At 39.7% G+C, this 19,544-nt stretch overlaps 1 protein-coding gene across 2 annotated transcripts in view; it reads right to left on the bottom strand.

Moving 5' to 3' along the window:
* PREX1 (phosphatidylinositol-3,4,5-trisphosphate dependent Rac exchange factor 1) overlaps positions 1-19,544 on the bottom strand; it is a 173,598-nt gene that overhangs the window by 76,216 nt on the left and 77,838 nt on the right. For both annotated transcript variants that reach the window (XM_030009455.2, XM_030009456.2), the window contains exons 4-5: positions 13,003-13,107; positions 9,483-9,584 (exon numbers count right to left, since the gene is read on the bottom strand). In XM_030009455.2, the coding sequence (XP_029865315.1) occupies positions 9,483-9,584; positions 13,003-13,107 (207 nt within the window). The remainder of the gene's footprint in view (positions 1-9,482; positions 9,585-13,002; positions 13,108-19,544) is intronic.

The following is a 19,544-nucleotide window of genomic DNA, read 5'->3' as shown; positions in this document are numbered from 1 at the left end:
ACTGCTCCTAAACTGAATTATGTCCATACACAACCTCTAGATCAAATTAACTGGTACTTTTAGGCTCCAGTTACATGGCCTGTCAGAGAGTGGAAGGATGTGGGCTGAACTTCAAGTTCTGCTGAAGCTTGCATTAACTTATAGGGACTATAATAGCTGCTAATCCAACCATTTTGCTAATCCAGACACTCTGAGCTACTAAATCAAGGATCTTTCTCTGTCCTAGTGTTGATTCATAGAACTGCTCTACAAAATTCTTTAAACAGAAGTCACCTTTAGCATGTGACAGGTTTGTGCATACTTAACCGTTCTTTTCTACTAGCAGGAGTAACTGTAGAATAAATAATTAGACTGTGAGGTGCTCAGATACCAGCAAAATTGGAAAGCATATTTGAAAGGAGGAAGCTAGAGTTAAAAGTAGTACAGATTTGTTTCTGCCTTTGCACAGACCCTCTCAGTGCTTCCTCTCTGCTTCCTCACACTGGTTGGAGCAAGACTTAATTCACTAGCACTAGTAACTATCTTGAGACCCAGCATTACAGAAGTGCAAAATCTGCATCTTGAGATTAAACTACTTGGCCACTGAGACTCCTTTAAGTAATGGAAGAGACAGGTCTCATGAGAATCAAAATATGGCAATGGGAGGTGCTCTCATTCCCACATAGACAGATCCTGGAGACAGAAAGGCCCAAATGAAGGGATGGGAATGTCAGTGTTTGTCCAATGAAATGTAACTATTCAGTTCTTTGCACAGATTTGGTATTTTGACAATTTACTCATAGCTACAATTTCTTTTTTCAGAAAATTATAAATGGAGATTGACAATGACTCTTGTCAGATGGATGACAGAGGAGACAGGTAATGTGCTGACAGCCGGGAACCCCACTAAGAGAGAGGAGTTAACGATCTTAAACTCTTGGTTGATTTACAGAGTAAGTAACACATCCACAGGAAAAAGAGGTTGGCTGCTACAAATGTCAGTTGATATCACAAATGAAATTCCCTATGGAAGTTTTTACTCTAGTTCTGCTGAAGATAAGGCCAAGGAAAGTAAGCGTTCAAAAAGAAAAGGCAGGAGGGAGGTGTTGCACTTTGGTGACACTAGCCTCTACTCCATGCTTCCAAAACAGAGTGCAGAATTTTTGCTACATGACTCTCATTAAAAATCAATGAAGTTCTGCAGCTCAAGTGTCACCCACACTGCTTTGGAAACAGATACGTATACACTAGAACTGTCTAAACATCCCTTTCTGAAATATCACCAAGACACAGAGAAAGAACTCTTCATTCACAGCAGGCCTCTGCTGCAATGAACACAGCATCTTCCCCACTCCTGGTAGCTGCCTGCAGTTCTGCCCAAGGAGCAGGAGAGGAGGCTGGAAAAGACAGGGAGGGTGCTGGCTGGGGCAGTCAGTTGCCTCAACAGCATAAGCAGCATAGGCAGCCAGAGAACTTGTCCTACCACTGCCTAGTCTTAAGCCATCTGAGGAAGAGCCATGCTGCTCTGACACGGCCATTCCCCAAAAGAGCATAGCCTAGCACTTCTGAAATACAGTCAGGGAGCTCTGGGCACTTATTTATTTTAGTGACAGACTTATGATGTGTAAACTCTGAGTGCATTCAATGACATTTTGAAAGGCAGCTGAGAGACAGAGCAGATGGCAAACCTTGCGTATGACTGTCTTGTCCTCCATAAAGCTCATATATATTGTTGTCTGCAATTACTATCTTATGTATTGCAACTTGTGCACTAATAGGGCCAGGAAATGAGGTTGCTGCCACCTGCAGAAAACTATTCCTTGCAAAGTGTTTCTTAAAATAATTCATAAAACACATCTACTTTCTAGCTACAGACTTGTTAATTCTTCAGACTAACCAGCAGTGGAGAACAGAAAAGCTGGTATTTTTCACAGCCTCTATCATCTTCACCATTATCCTTTGACTTTTCTCTCTCTTTTTTTTTTTTTTTTTTCCCCCCGGGGCAGGGGGGAGTGGGAAGGTATTCCATATCATAAGCTGGGGGAAAAAAAAAAAAAAAAAAATTATCTCTGGTCTTTAAAGACCTAAGACAGAAATGGGAACTGTGTCGTGTCCTCTGGGCACAGAATTTTCCTTTTATTTCATGCCTCTTTCATAGCTGCAAAGATTGAGGTTGTGACACTCGTAACACCTACACACAGAACACAACTCATTTTACAAAGAGAGTAACAGAGCACTTGAAGACATCTACATCCAGCTGTAATGTCCTCCTGAACAGCATACAGAAGGGAAGGACATCTACATCTGATCTACTCAGAAATACCAGTTTTTGATTATGCAATGTAGTAAAAGGATTTCCAACTTAAGTATTTCAATCTCAGATGCAGCTTTAAATAGCTTAAGGCTAAAAGAGTTCTAAACATGACAGAATATAAATATAAGAACAAAATCACGTAAGAAGTAAGACATATCAGCTGCTTATATATGGGGTTTGTGCTTAACCCCCCAAAAACCAACCAACCAACCAAAAAAAACCTACGAGGAGAGAACTTAGCAAAAGAACATTACACAGGAAGATGCAAAGAGGTGGCAGGAGGGGTGATGAGTGAACAATGCAGGCAGGCAGAGGAAACTAGAGGTTTTTTAAATGTAAACACAATTTTAATATTTCCTAGAAAAAAGGATGTTATTCTGCTTAACTGATCTTTTTTAAAAAAGAAGTCTTTGTCATCTTTCCCCATGTCCTCCCTTGCCACACAAAAACGACTGTTCGGGTACTTAAAACTGACAACTGAAAACATGTTTTGCAGCTGAAATTTACAAGTCTCTGTATTTTAAAAATTCCTTCTTCCTATCTTTACACTCCTGAGGACAGTCAGGCACAGCTTAACACGGATTTTGTGCAATGAATGTTAACGCTGTGCATTGACTGGTGCAAATCATTGCTTGCCAGGTTGTCTTGCTTTGCACTACAAACCAGTGCACACATAAAATACAGTTTCAGAGATACATCCGTTGGTTACCTACTGAACATCTCAGGGTTACAGAGATAACAAAGACAAGATATTTCTTTGCTTATCAGTTCAAAAGTTGTGTTCAGCTCAAAAATGTGCTTTTTTAAAAAATAAAAAGGACCAAAAACCCTGCCAAAACCCAACCTTTTTGTGAATATAAATGTTTCCAGGAGTTTTAGATTTGTATTTTACAGTTTTTAATATTTGCTTGTATTAAAATTTATTTTCCACTTAAACTAACCAGAAAATAAATGTTATACCAGGCTCTATCTGTGTACCTGCCAATCATAGCAGGTTTTTTTATTCTGTATATTTTTAAAATTTGTAATTTATGTTAATGTTTCTGCAGGGTAAAGACTAGACAAGCAACAGTAAATCAGTAAAACAGATTATATTCAACGTGCCATCAAATCTATAACATATGCTAAACTAAAATGTAAAAAAAACATGTTTCCAATTTTATAAATATTACCAGTTATTTGTGATTATATACAAAAAGTGTGGAAGACAGAAGTATGATTTATAAATTGGCAGTGTTCCTTACAACTCTGTAGGGTATATATAATTTTTAATGTTGTGCTACATAGAGTTGGATTTCAACCAGGCAATGTCATGAATCTAAGAGCAACACCACTTTTCTTGGGGGGAAAAAGGAAGGGGAAAAGAAACCCCAAAATAAAACAACAAAAAACCCAAACCCCCAAAGATTAAATATATTCAATCACAGCCAATTGGAAGGTTCTATTCCTTAAACACTCTGAGAAGAATGGAGAGGGAAAAGAGGGAAACAGTGAGTTAACCTTTCTTCATCTTGTTCTGTATCCGCATCACTGGCTTCCCATCTTTCCCTTTCAAAGTCCAGGCACTGCATTTATTAAGGTCTGTGTGTGCCTCACTGTCAGGCTTTCCCTTTCAAGAGGATTCTGAACCTGGTCACTCAGACTTTTGCATCCAGGTTTTTCTTTCCCTCCTAGGGCCAATGAGTCTTCCATCACATGAAGCAATACATAATTACTGCCCTAAATCGTTCATGGAGTTGTGTGCATTATGAGATATTTTTAAAGGATCAGAGGTGGAATGTGCATTTCTGGCTGAGTCTGAGCAATTCCTTAAGAGAATAGACATCAAACAAGAAACAACCCCTGTGACATGCACTGGGCTATCAGGAACCCGTAGGGGTGCGGCTATCATGTGCTGTACATTCCTCGTGCGCTGGGAGGAAGGAGACAGAAAGGACTGCTCCTAATCCACACCCCCAATGGTGTGATTAACTCATGATCACCACTCCCCTAGGGTTTTCTTCTTGCTGACATAAATGCTCTTTATTAAGGGAAAAAGGCTATTTTTGTTCAGAGACTGGTTTACACAACAGCTGCTTCTACTCTTAAGTAGTATGGTTCACACTAATTAATACAGAGTCATACAATTATTATCAGTGAGACACAAGCTGCAGAGCTGCCTTAATCCAAAATGTTCTGCTAGAAATATTTACTTGGCAAGCTTTCCAGTGTACCTACACACACTGGAGTTTTAAGTCACACACACAGTATATGCTCTCAAGGTCTGTGCATCTGTTTGCCTTTGCTTCTTCTTACCAAATCATAATGCCCATTACAGCAAGCACAGTTTTGTTTTGTTTGAGCCTAGTCCAAGCCCCTTTCTCACTTTTAGGGAAATTTTATAATGAACCTCATTGCTAACAGATATTCAGAACTCTTACATCCTTCCCCAAACAGATTTCAAATCATTTGCTGAAGTTTCACAGCAAGAAAAAGAAGTGAAAGTCACGTTAGAGAGGTTTTGGACTGGGGATAAAACTAATTTACTGACCAACAAATTCCATACTAATTTTCTTGCATGCTGTCTGAAGCAGACAAAAACAGTATTAGGGACAAAAATATTAATATTATTCCTTCTCTATTTGCACAGACATTATGAACACCATGGCTAGGTTTGAGTCCCACCCTTCAAACCATATGTAAGGCTAGTAAATTAGACAGAAAGAAAGCAATCAAAATTTTACAACTAAAAAAAAAAACAACAAACCAACCAATCAAATAAAACAAAACAAACAAACAAACAAAAAACCCCCAAACCCCACCAAACCTGTTTAGAGTCAGCCACTCCAAAGCTGCAGTTTGGTTCACAAAAAATGGAAAATATAAATAAAATTGAAATGTATCAATCACCATAATTTGAATCATTGTTTTGTCTCCATCGTTTGTTAGTTCAAAAAACCAAACAGCTTCATCAAAGGATAAGAAAACATAAGATCACCAATTGCAGGATGCCATACTTTATTTTGTATATTGGAAATTATTGGTACTATATGCTTAAAGTGTATCTCACTTGGAGATACTCCAGTATATTATTCCTAATTAAGTAACCCAAATTAACCCCATGCTAGATGCTATGATTCTGAAGAATACTCACATACAGTATTAATAAAAAAATAGTTATAGTATCTTAAATATGTGCCTTACCCTAATATTTAGGTTGACTTTCAAACACAGACAAGTCTGAATAACTTTGTTCATACTATCTTTATCAAACCTAACCACTTAGCTATACTAAGTACTTATGCTATAACAAGGTCATATCAAAGTTACCAGAAAATCTGGATGTTCACTAACTCTTGCTAAAAACAAAGCAAAAGAGGAAAGTAGGATAGCTCTGGTCTACGACTTCTCTAATCAGTTGGAATACAGTAGTACCTGTTTGCCCTGGGAATTAGATAAAATAAGATCCAATCCCCATGAATACAAAACAGCTATTTCAGGAGCAATAACTGCAGTTCAGTAGCAAAGGGAGAGCAAACACTTAATTTGAGGGTTGTGTTATTTTTAAATCTACTTTTTTTTTTTTTTTTTCCCCTTGCTTGGAGAGTTGCATTTTCCTGGTCAGCACTAACAGAATCAGCCTTTATTTTCCCTTAGCTGTTCTCATGTCTGAAACATTTGTGTCCACTCTGGTAATTTCATGCTAGCAAGTATCAAACAAGTCTTGAACGGGATACAATTTATTCACTATGAATCCACTACCTTTGAGAATCGGCATCTACGCTTTCTAATGGTCACAGATATTTCCTCAGCTGGACAACCCCTAGTAATGGTATTACCTCACTGACTGAGGCAGATTAGTTGCCTAACCAAAACAAAATTCCCCTCACCTTTTTCTTAAAACTTTTATTTCATGTCCAGGAAATTTCAAGTACTGAACAGTGTGCAATTTATATCAGCCTGTATACAAAGAGAAATCCATAAAAAATGGAATGCAACATCACAAGATGCCTCATCACAGCTCCTCCCATTCACTCCCTTCAAGGCTATTTGTTCGACAAGTATGCATGGGTCTGGGTCAACCGCACCAGAGCCAAACACCAGAGTCCCCACCCAGAAGGTAGGCACAGTGTTGGCATCAGAAGACAAATTTATCTTTATTCCACCCCACTGTGGCTTGAAGGCAAGCAACAGTTTCAGTCTTAGCCTTGCTGGTCTTTCAAAGAAGGGAGGTTTGTGCCACCAGGCCTTTTGACATAAACAACTGCACATGCGTGAGAAAGTGGAAACCACCAGTTTATTTCCACAGGCCAGTATTTGATCCCCAGAGCCCAATGACTTCAGTTGCCATTGAACTTGGAAAGATTTGAATTATTGTTTAGAAACATTTATTTTGTTCTAGTCTTTTGTCTACCAGCCCCTTGCAAAACAAACTCTTAAAGAAAAGCAAGATAAACTGGTCCATTTGTAGCTCTTCAGATACCTGATACAGAAGCCCATACTTTCTGAAAGACCTGCCCTAGAATGATACAGAGGAATGGGAAAATTTAAGATGAGGAATACCAAAATCTCATTGCATTGATGATGCCACTACCTTGTAATCAAAGGTGTGTGTTTCTTTTAGGGGTGTTTCCATAGCCAGCATCCTCGTGGCATTTGAGTAAAAGCCCTGAGATTTCAGGAAAATTTGTAGTATTGGCAGGTTCTGCCACTCTAATATTTTGAAGAGCTTTTAAAACAGAATAGAGATTATAATTTGCAAGTCAAGCTTCTGTCAGTAGACAAAAAGTCTACAGATTATCCAAACTCATAGAATTCTACCACTCATAATCACCTTTTCCAAAAAGTTTAGAAATTAAGCAAGTCTAATTAGCAATGGGTGATTCAGCAACAAAGTCATACTAAAAAGAGAAAAAGAAGAGGCACTGAAGTACAGAAGAAATGTAAGGAGTTCTCTAAGACAGCCATGTGCATGGCTTAGAGCTGAGATCGCCAAACTGTGCTTGAGAGATGACTGGTGGTCCACATACTGAGTGGTCAGAGCTGATACATGAAACCGCACTGACTTCACAGCTACTTCAGGCTTATCAATGACACAGAGCAAAATATAAGAAATATGGAGTACTAACAGTGATCTTTTGGTCCAAAAAGTTTGGAAACTGTTGGGATAAAACTGGTTAAAGATCACTTTTAGATAAGCATAGCAAGGGTACACCAGATATTGACCACTCTGGCTGGATTAAGATGTCTCCAGCATGGAATAAACAGATGAAGGAACCTGATCTTCAGGTTCTATACCCATTAATGACTCCCTTGATACATCTTTTAGTAACAACACAAACGTAGAGATCAGTTCAAATTTAAGAACCCAGCTACTATTTCCTCTGGTTGAAGTTTCTTGGAAAATAGAAAAGGGATCTCTGTAAGGAATCAAAACAATCTCTAATTTTCAGTCTTGAACACACAGCTAGATAACAGTCACAGAACATACCACAGAGTGAAAAGAAGAAAACAAACACTGTCAAAATACTTGGTCAGGAATGCATATTTTAAGGTCCCCACATCCCCTGGTCTGTTTACCACACTGGATGCCATAGGAACTCCCTTTCTGTGCACACGCATGTTGCTCACATTCATCATGCAGATCCACAGACTGAACAGGCACCAAATTCTCTCTGCACAAACCCCAAATAAATACAGTGGACTTAAACTGAGGCATCATTAGGTTTTCAATTACGTCTACATAACCAGTCCTCTCTGAAGATAAATCCAAGCTGGAGCCACTTACATGCTTTCCTGATCTAGGCATCCTTGCCCTGTCTTGACTGTTACTAATACTTCTTGTGGAAGAAATGTTTGTAGCAGTCTCACACATTAGCTTCTCCTGCTATGTGCCTAAATTGCATGTGCTTTTGTTTGTTCAAACTGTAAGTGGTGTTGTGGATAGATTGCCTGGATTGAAAATCTGACCGTATACACATAAATCCCAGTCGCTAGGTCCACAAGGAACAGTGCATGAGTGTCTGCTGTAAGATGGGTTTGTGCACAGCTGCATAGACAACAGAATGATTCCACCTTTAGGAAAGATATATTTTGAAAATTTGGCTCTGAAAACTCCAAGTGGATGGAAAGAAAGAATTTAACCATTTATCAGATGAAACAAACAATTTTAAATGGAACAAAAGATCAGTATTGAGCTAACCAGCTTGTACCTGTGAAAACCCTTAATCATGCTGAATGTATGGACACAGCACTGCAATAGCTTTACATGACATACAGTTGATTCATGTGGTCAGCCTGTGACCAAAAGCACCAGCTCATCACAGAATTCTTACTTTCTTCCACAACTCAGGAAGGGACCTTTCTTTCAAAATATGAGGCAATTTCTTCTTACATTTTTTATTAATTAATCTTCTTTTAGTAAATGTAATGTTACTCTGATTGAGAAAGAGACTGACATCACTGAAGACTGATGACTGTTAGCCACAGAGTAGCTACAAGGCCACCGGTGATGCAAGCTCTCCCAGAAACTGCTTTTTCCTTTTCCCTCTTCTTGTCCCCACTAGGCGCGTGACTCAGCCCTGACCCGGAGAAATGACAGTCAAGTTAGCTCTTTTCAGGTCTTTAGCTCCTACAGTAAAGAATACTAGCAAGGGAGCCAATTAGTGCCAATTGCAGTAGTCATTTCTGGAATGACACTCATCCGTCGGGAACTCATCTGGGACAACCAAACAGTTTTCAAACAGGCTGCAAAACAGCTGTCAGATGATACAGGGTTTTGATCATTACTGACCTGAACACACTCAAACTAGAGACCTTGTGATGAAAGATGTATCCCATTTAGAGTCCCCAGAGCCATCCAGTCCCTCAGAACACTGATACAATTCTATCTGAACACAGCTTTTCAGGAAGTGGCTAAAATAGCACTCAAGCCTTAGTAAACATCTGATGAGAACTGAAGTCAAAAGCCATGAGTTAGTCGGTAAGTTACCCTGTCTGGTCTACCCATACCATTACAAATTTCAGCAGCCTGTCAGCATCAGCCGGCTTTTTGACTGTACCCATAAAAAGCCATTTTCTTCAGAGAGGATCCAACTTTTAGAAGTGCAAACCATAAAGGTAGTACTGACAACAAAAGTCAGGGCTAAAAAAATGCAGAATCACTCCAAGAATAAAACAACCATCTGGAGAAATACTTTCTTCGGTTTACCTTAAGCAGAAGTGGATATTTGCAAATTCTCTGAATTGGAGTCAGCAGATAACCCTCTAGTGGAATGTCTGTCGTCTTTCTGCCTCCCAAAAGCATGCAGCCCTATAATCAAAAAAGGAAACGAATGTTACCTCAAACACAAAGCTTTCAGATGTTCTTTGACGTGATTTTGTATTCCTATAACACGTATTACAGTCAGAAAGCTCTTTGCCACACCTAAGATACAGGAAATGGGACTTCATTCACCACTGAAATACAGCCATCAAGCCTGCAAAGTTCTTCGTGCATCAGCAAAAGAAAATGTGCTGTGGATAACAGTGGCTATGTAGAAAGGTATCTTCCCAGAGAAATATTATACAGCTGGTGACTCAAAAAATGTCAGAACAATACGATGACACTCAGATAACCTAGATGCACCATTATCTAAAACAATCCAGCCTACCCCCACAATTGATACAGCCATTTGTCTTCGTTCACTATGCAAAATTTGCACTGTTGGTCCAGAAAACTCTTGAAGGCTAAAATAAAGCCTACTAACTGCTAATCATGTAACTAACTCTAGTCCAATCCTTATGTCTGAAGGAAATCGAAGTGGAATTGAAACAAATGAGTCATCTGCATCACATCCACCAATTCTCTGGCAAAACATTATGTCTAAGCACAGCTGGACAAACAGTATGGGTGCACTGGCTGGCTAACCAGTAGACACATAGCTCTCAACCAATCACAGCACATGTTGCTGCTTGCCCAGCAAAAAAATCTATGGGGCATGCAGGCAAGGCTACCTTGTAGGTAGGAGGTACAAGAGGCAATGAAATTTAAGGAAATCAGGTTTCATTAATTCTGATGCTCTTAAAAAAAAAAAAAAAAAAAAAAGGTGTGGGGGGCCTCAGCATTAATTTTGTGAAGCTCCGTGACCTCCAAATAGAAAGAAGGTGAAGGGCATTTCTCTACCTAGAAAAACTACTACTCTCCCAGTGTTGTTTAAACACAGTAAGGAAGGGAACAAGTATTGGACCAATACACCAAAGAAATCCAAGTCCAAATAGATTTCAGGTTGAGGAACAGAAGCAGCAACTTATCAACACTTGCAACGCTCACACAATGACTTCACACAAATTTGGGGGGGGGGGGGGGGGGGGCTGCATTTCAGAAGAATAATTTCACAGATAAATTTGCACACACTAGCTCAAAACAAGTGATGCTCAACTTCTCAGTAGATCATGGAAATTAATTTCTCAGGATTGACATGGAAGGGGAGTATAAGAATTGGGTATGTCATCAAAAAAAAAAAAAAAACCTACAGTCCTTGACCTGTCCTTATTTTGTCACAATAATCTGTAATCTCTGTGATAAACAAATACTGACCTACTGTAAGCTTTTTATACATTTCCCTGAAGACTCTGTTATTGGCTGCTGCCAGACACAGGTAGTGGACTCAGAAGGACTTCAAATCTATTTCAGATAAACTAGTCTACATTCCTATGTTTGACCATGAATCTGGACAACTTTGCTTCAAAATCACCCCAGTTGCAAACCTGTCCTGTCAACAAAAGCTGAAGTTTAAATTCAGTTCAGCCAAGATGTGCTTGCTTTGGGGCATCACTGATAACATTTTCCCCTGTGAAATGTGTGCTGTGGCTCAGACACAATGATATTTAGTGGGTTTTTGGCTGTAGTTCAACAATCCTCCTCTTAAAGGAATGTTCACAGACATCATACATAAATCTCATTAGTCCTAACTGGTATTTTTACAGACAATCATCTGTAAAATAACCCTTTCCCCAGGCTATTCTAGATCTGTGGCGTTGGCTACCAGCTCACAATGCTCCCTGTCCAATTTTCCAAGTCTCGAGTGATTCAGTCCTTCCCATCTCTTCTTTCAGCCCTCTCTCTAGCTCTCGGCTCAAAACTGCCCTTTAACACTTACTGATTTTTCAAACACATTCCCACATTCTATATTTCAGCAGCTGTGAGGGGGCAATCAGGCCAAATCTATCCTCACAAGCAAAGCTTTGTATTTTAATGCAGCTTTCTCTGCATGGTGGCATTATAGCATTGGCTTTAGGAGGCAGTGGAGAAGAGAAGGGAGGCCTGGAAGAAATTACAGCAGCCACAACAAAGTAGATACTTCAGTGTAGCCTCTCCTCCCATATTTACTGCTATTTTAAGAGTCTCTTGGATTCAGGTGCTGTAGCAAGCCACAGCAGACAGTGTGACATCTTTTACGTGCCTTGTAATCAGTTTGCCAGCTGCTGCTGGTAACACAGGCAGGAGGCTTTTGCCAATCCAGTGGAAGTTGAGAACACTCTGAATGTTGGGAAAGATGGTGTTTACATGCACTTTTGTCTCTCCTCTTTCTCATTAGTTTCCCTCAACAGAAGCACCCAGAGGAACTCATGAACAAGGAAAGGGTCATTTGGTGACTCAAACTAATGGTTTAACAAGGTTCATTAAAACTCAAGACATGACAAAGAGATTCTGACTACCCAATAGCATGAGTGCTTGTCCCTGCTGCTCCCTCCAAGGCCTATATTTTGTGGCTAAAAGAATGTTCTGGCCCTGCTTGTGACAGACAGTTATGCAGAAGTTTTCTTTTGCTCTACTATATTGGGAAAGAGCAGACCTTTGGCAGAAAAGAAGAGCAGAAAGAAGAGCAGAAGGGCAGGTCCTTTGCAAAAAGACAGCCTTTCTTTTACCTCATAGCATTTACTAAGGAAAAAAGCTAATGTGCTGAACTACTCCCTCACCTACATGCCAGCCCCATACCAAATGCCATGCATCCATGGCCAGGGAAACAAGACATCCAAAAATCAAGCAGAATCGAGGTGAAGGCTAAGTGGAGAAACATCCAAGAAAAGAAAGAAAAATAAGGAATGTTGGGCAGAAGGCACTGTCTACTGGTTGTTTCTCCTCCCAGCCCTGCCTCTATAGAGGCTTTTGAAGGCTGTATGCCACCGTCCCTCCCAACATGGATGCTAATACAACATGGATTGGATGGGGAGTTAGATCATTTTTGATACAAGCAGCAATGACACAGTCAAAACAGTTCATCCAGACTACATTTCTTGCCCACAACTGGACTCATGGGAAAACGGGTGTCAGAAGCGGGCCATATTTTTCTGGTGGGTCTGCAGATGGTGAATTGGTCAGAGAACTGAGCAGGGAATCAGGTCCACTGGGAACTAGTCACAGCCCTGCTGCTGACTTATTGCATTACTCCTTTCACAATCTTTGCTCAAATTTTCTGTTGCTTCTTTTGGGGAGAAAAAAAAAAAAAAGTCTTCCCTGTTTCCACTGAAATCACTCATACCAGAGCTGTGCTTAGTTCTATGCCTGAACTCATCAGTGATTTCAATACCTATCCATCCTGAGTGCTGCATACCTGGAATGGGTAATGTCTGCAAAATGCCTGGCATTCCTGGGATACCATGGGTTATTATGAGTACAGTGTCAGATCATTAAGTACATGAGTACAAAGTCAGATCATTAAGCCAAGAGTGCTAGAGAAGGTACTTACCAGGAGGAATGTTCTCACTGTTGGGATCTTGTTCAATTCCATCAGCAGTCTGAGTGCTTTCTCGTGGTTGCTACAGTACTCCTCGTACACAAAGAATTTGTCTTTCTGCAAAGAAAAACAAAGTAACTTATTGACTCAGACAAAACTGGAGTGACTATTTCATCACACTCTGATACCAAATTCTTTACAAAGGGGTGTGCACTCAGAGTGGCATTAGGGTTGCAGTATACATGAAGTGCATGACACACTAATGTGAATAACGTAAAGAAGTGTTCCACTAATTCCTGACTTACTCTATTGCAAGTTAACATCAGCTTTCTGAGCACAGAGACTTCCAGCACTTTTCCTCTTAATGCATCATTGAAATAATATATTCTTTGCTGAAAGAATGGATTTTGCTATTTCAGGGACACTTGCACGTGTGTTAGAATATTCCAGCAGACTAGCGAGAAACAGACTAAAGCCAGGAGCAAGGGGGCTAACATTTCTGAGCGGTACTGACCACTCCTGCACGAGGAAGGAACAGAGGTAGCTGGGAAGAACCAAGGCCTGGAAGAAGCTCAGAGATCTGGAGGGGAACTGTAACACAAAGCAACCAGCTGGAAATCCCCTGCCTTTCAGGGCTGAGGGGGAACCCCAGTGAGTTGGCTGGTTCACTTTGTGTTCTGAAACAGCAGACATGACTATTTCAATGCAACACTGAACAGTGGGTCAGCTGTCCATAACAGTTTCCCTAAGTGGAAGAATTTCATCAAATACACACAAAATAACCAACATATTACAGAAATTAAAGGAAGGGAAAGGCAGCTTCACAACTAGATAGAGGTACTTACACTGGAACATGTCACACCCACCAGCACATGCAGTGGAATGAAATCCCCCGTTAAGAAACAAGGGTCAGCTGGCAGCACCAAGTTCTCCTTTACTGATCTCCAGAACCAAAGACAGTGCTACTTCTAACTAAAATGATCAGAGATGCTGAACCCATTGCAAACATCAGATATCTGGAAACACTGAAAAGATTCACAAAAGCAGCAGTAACAACTATTTCCATGCCTGAGCAGATCAGGCAACGAGCAAGTTGATTCTTTCACGGCTGTTGGGAAGGGCTGAACTTCCAGCAGCTATGTTATGAGATTCCAGTATTGCACTCACTGGAAAAAAAGTGGGGTTGAGAGACTGTATTAGGCTTTAGTCAGGTTAAATGATTCAGAAGCCAAAAAGACTCATCATTTTTTGGGTGCTTCTCAATGCAGTGCCATGCAGAGGTACTCTGACAAGCTACTTTGCGTATCAAAAATAATTTAGATGCATTAGCGTGGCACTCTGCCAGAGGTAATATGCAAGGCCTTCCAGAGCTGGCATCTCAGGGCACCATGCCATGTAGACAACGCTCTCCAGAGTTTGTTGTGGCATTCACATCATTCATTTTCTGTTTAGGATCCTGGCCTGAAAACATTCTATCTGAACCTTTTCATCTCCCCAGAACTAGGAAGTTAACTTTTTTTGAGTTTTGATGGGACTCCTAGCTCTCTTCAGAAATGTAGAGCTTCCTGTGTTAGCTGAAGATATCTGCAGCATCTAGCTACTTTCAAGACAGCTCAGAGTGATCCAGACAAAAAATTACTGCCAACTGAAGGAGTTAAGTAACATGAATCCATGGGAATACAGCTGCACTCACTGGGCATTCCCTTCATTATTGCCACATGGAAAAGAAATTGTGTTAATATTAGTTTAGGAGAATTTGACATTCTGGTCAGATGCTCAATGACTAGACGTACATGCTCAGAGACTGTAAAATGCTTCTGGGTTTGGTTTATCACTAACCTGATGAATTTTTTTTCCCTCCTTGTACTTCCAAAGGAAGAGTTGAAAATAAATAGATGGATGTCCAAACACAACAATGGTACAAAGCAAATAAAACAGCCACCAAGAGTATGGTGCAAAGAGCTGGAATGCACATGTTTGAGACTTTTATCCTTCATCTACAGCTGTTCATATTAGTACTGGAAGTTTAATACTGGGAAGCTGAAAAGAAACAAAGGCTTCTGACCACCAGATGCAGGAAAAGGCAGGGCTGGGTGCACAGCACAATAGAAAAGAGACAATTGAGAGGCACGGGATTGTTTGCAACCATAAAAACTGGAGAGTTACAGAATGAGAAGACATCTCCTCCTCTCACCTCTCCTCAACTCCCTGGATGCACACAAGCAGCATGCTTGAAACTAAAAATAGTAACCATTAACACAACAGCATCCGTTACATCAATGCACACAAAATGTCATTGCTCGGGTTTCTGACTGCAGCTTTGAGTGCCTGGAGTTTTGGGAGGTTATATTTAGATCATGGCAAAATCCCTTTGCTAAAGCTCAAGTCAGTACAATAATTATACACACACCAGAGTGCTTTCATCAAGTCTTTTCCAGCTGTCCCTCATGCATGAGACCCACAAATATGAGAACTATGCTTTAAATTACTCAGTGTCTGAAGTGTTTAATTTCCTCTCTGGGTGACATTCAGTCCTGGACTCTCCCATCCCCTGGTGAGGAAATTATCAGTTACATAATTACAGATGTTAGCCCAGGAATTCTGAACCTGCAGTTACTCTATATTAAAGTGCAATTATGGTCAGAGATGTGACCACATAAAAATGGCACCTTCTTACTCAGCAAATCTGCTGGATACACAGCTAGACCTTCTGATTTTGGTGACAGAAATAAGTCTATACTGTTCTTAGTTTGGTTAAAATAAATCTTTAACCAATAGTTTATTCTCCAAATATGTTATTTTGGGTCCATTACAACTGCCCACAAATTAGTGCAAATTTGAAAATAGTTTTGACTAGAAAAAGCAAATAAGACATTTGGAAAATTGTAACAATTTTATTTGGACATATTTTTAACAAGGCATGGCATTTTCTTGTTTCAAAGCAGGCTGAAACCAATTTTGTCAACATGAAAAACCTAAACAAAACAGAAGATGTAATTCTCAACAAAACAAGATCGCTGATGACTTAGACAGTAAAACTGATCACCCACCAGTGATGAGTGAGTCCTAAAAATGAGAAGAAAACTTGTTTCCCTTGAACAAGTTTCTAGCTATTACATCACCAAACCTCTAGCAATATGGCAATATCAGAAATGAAGCATCTGTCAATTCTATGCCCTTCTGCTCTGCAGGCAGCCGTACATTTTCATGATCTGTACAAAAGAGCCTACGCTGATGAGGTGTGATTATTCCAGGTTTGGTGTATATGCTCTCTTTGATGTTAAAGACTTGTTCTACATGCCATTTTGTTTAAGGCTGCAGATACGATTTTGAATGCATGTTTAAGTATGTTCTTTACTGTCTGTTACGGTCATACTGAACTACAATTCAAGAACAAATTCTAGCACCTTGCCTTGGACAATGAACTTCTCATGATCATCTGATCAAATGGAGTACACTAGGGCAAACAATGTCTGTCTGAAGTAAAACAATTTTTCACACCTGAATATCAGAGCAAGTGCATTTCATCATCTGTTAAAATACTTCTAAAAGTCAACATGCAATGATTGCTCTTTTGGAACCCCTGCAAAATCTGCTTGCTTGCTTCAGTTGTTACTCAAGATCTGAATCCTCCTGAGCTGGAGATCCAGGGCAGAATGCCCTAGCATTATTATAAACGGATCAACTCTTATCCTAGAGGCTCATAACAACTAAAAGCGGTGCCTTGTTTCTGAAGATTGGTGGACTGTTGTTAAGTGAGGCTCTTCTAGGCCAAGGTGAACCAGGAAAAGAGAAAGGCCTACATAGATCAGAGGAAATTTAGGATACGTAGATCTCATGAACAGAACCCAAACACTGCAGTCTGGTGGAACTCCACATGGGGAATATGGGGATCTCTATCAAGGATATATGATTCAAAGAAACTTAGAGAAAACATGCACCACTAAGAAATGCAGTGTTTGGAAAAATCAGTGCTTCAAGAATTCTCAAGCTATTCACCAAATTTATGAGTATTTTTAACATTGAGTTTCTGAATAAAAGCACCTGTGCTAACATCTGGCTGCTGACAAGGACTAGGTTCATAATCAGGACTAAGAATGACCTCGCCAGGTGATCATGATAGCAGATACACTGATACATTCAAGATTCACAGGCCTTATGTCACTTCCCCCTGCAAACTCCCCTGAGGATACACCGTGGCTCCATGATAATGAAAAAGCAGCACTGAGGGTATTCTTCCTAGCACTTATTCTAAGTGCACTGCAAAACCAAGAGAACCTTACCCAAAATGAAAGACTAAAGAAATAAGTTTCCCATGTTTTTCCTAGGTAAACTGGCTAACAACGTGCACTCTGAAAAAAGCTCTTCAGCCATGTTGCAGGAGTGCATCCCTGGAAGAGAACAGCTCACTTTTTCTCTGGGAAACCTCAAGTGTGCTGCAAGGGCTTCTTGTGGTGCCAAAATACTGTAAACCATTTAAAAAAAACCTGCTTTCAGCACCATGGAAACACCTTTAGGAGTACTGTTTCTGAGGCACAGGGTTTTTTATGAATGCCTCTGCTTCATCAGAATAGCCCCGATTAGGGAAATGGAGCTTTGGAAGCCTGAGCAGAAAGGAACCAAGACTCACTCTGAACCACAGTTACCACTGGCATCTCCCTGTCACTTGATGGATACTCACTATGGAAGCCTTTACTGTGACAGAGCGCAAATCACAAATTCCTTGCTCCCAAATACCCATAGTGAAGCTTGTCTTCTAAAACCTAGGCACAATCTGCATGCAAGGACAGATTATTTCCTCCTCTCAGTGGATAGTGTTCTGTTGACTGTTGCTTACTCAGACTTGAGGTACCACAATGCTCCTAATGGTATTCCCACATTTCCTTAAGGTAATTATGAATGAGACCAGCTTTTTCTATATATTCTGAATTGAATATATGTTTTACTTCCTTCTGCATAAGCTGCTTTTTCCCTAGGGGATCATGAAACAGTTGATGTACACATTATTTGCAATGCACTCCACAGACAGCAATGTAAGCTGATCTCTGTCAAACTGCCTCTGTCAGAAGACAAATTCTCACCAGCACTCATCCCTTTGCATTACAGTTTCATAATTCCTGTATTGTTGCATACTTGATAAATAACGAACATTACATAATTATTAAAATTATCAGTAATCAAGTTACAAAATTATATGTTCATATACTAGAAAACACTACCAATGACTACATATACCAGGCTTGAATTCGGTCAAATAACAGGATGTTAACATTTCTGGTTATTCAGCACCACTCTGAAACACAGTAGACAATTTGACAGCATCACTCAAAAGCCCTCTAATTTTGATACCCTTGCTAATGAATACTAATATACTAGTAGAGCACATCTTGTTGGTAGGCAATGATTCTAGTGGGTATTCAAGGCTTTAACTAAGTTCATCAGTATGTTTTTCAGCAGCTGACAGGCAGTCCTCACAACTGATACAATTTTTGGGCATGGTCTCAATATAACATTTAGCAACACTATTTTAATAATTGTCACAGCATAAATAAAAATTAAAAAAGGGGGGTAATTGGTAAAACTCTATGAGTAATGAATGGCTGTATAATTGCTGTGCACTCAAACCTGATGAACTGTGAAAGCATGAATTTTGATTATGAAAGCATAATAGAACATTTTTTGATAGGAAGTTGGCCTGTGGCTTAATGCAGTTAATAAGAATTTGAAGAAATGGCTATTATGGACATGATTTCTAATTTCAAACATCTCAGGAGGGCTTCTCCAACTGAAAAAAATGTGCAACTTCAAATTATTATACGTGTAAATTAGGTAACTTTGCATTTAAATTAGTCCAGCTTGTAACTAGGTGTATAGAATAACTGATCTTGCATATACAGTATGCTCTATATACATATTAGTTGAGGATGGCACACATACATGACTGAAAATCAGGCCAAGTTAAAAACAAAACAAAAATCTAGCACGAGAAGAATTTCACAGTACAAGAAACAAATTACAATGAGAGAAGCAATGGTAGGATCATAAGCTGCAATTGCGCGATCCTTAGTACGCATCTGTGCTTTCCTGGATCACCAGCAATACCAATCTGACTGGATCAGATTGGCACATGTGATCATATTATGGATGTAGCAGGAGAACAAATAATACAGCTATCAGGCATAAAGTCAGATGACACAAAAGTAACTCGTCAAAATGTTCTAAACAACTTGGAACTGGCAGAGTGAATTTGTATCATGACTACCTCGCATTTTGTACCTCTGGCATTCTTGAGCTAGCATTACGAGTCCAAAAGCCAAGTTTTATTTACTTTTGAGCTACAGAATGCAGGTACTTGTTTATTTCATGGTAAAAGGCTGCGTGTTGTAACTTGTGCTGCATTTCAGCAAGATAAGCCATCTCCCACTACCTTTCATTTACTGAAGGATAAACATATGCAGACACTAACTACTGTAAACGAAGTACTGTCCTTTGTTTTAAGCTTTTATCTTTGATCTTTGTGGGTAAAATTTTTTTTAAATTTTAAAATACACACA

The sequence above is a fragment of the Aquila chrysaetos genome, chromosome 3, assembly GCF_900496995.4.
Source record: "Aquila chrysaetos chrysaetos chromosome 3, bAquChr1.4, whole genome shotgun sequence".
NCBI lineage: Eukaryota > Metazoa > Chordata > Aves > Accipitriformes > Accipitridae > Aquila > Aquila chrysaetos.
The sequence above is the reverse complement of the archived record's forward strand: the minus strand, read 5'-3'. Positions and strand labels throughout refer to the sequence as shown.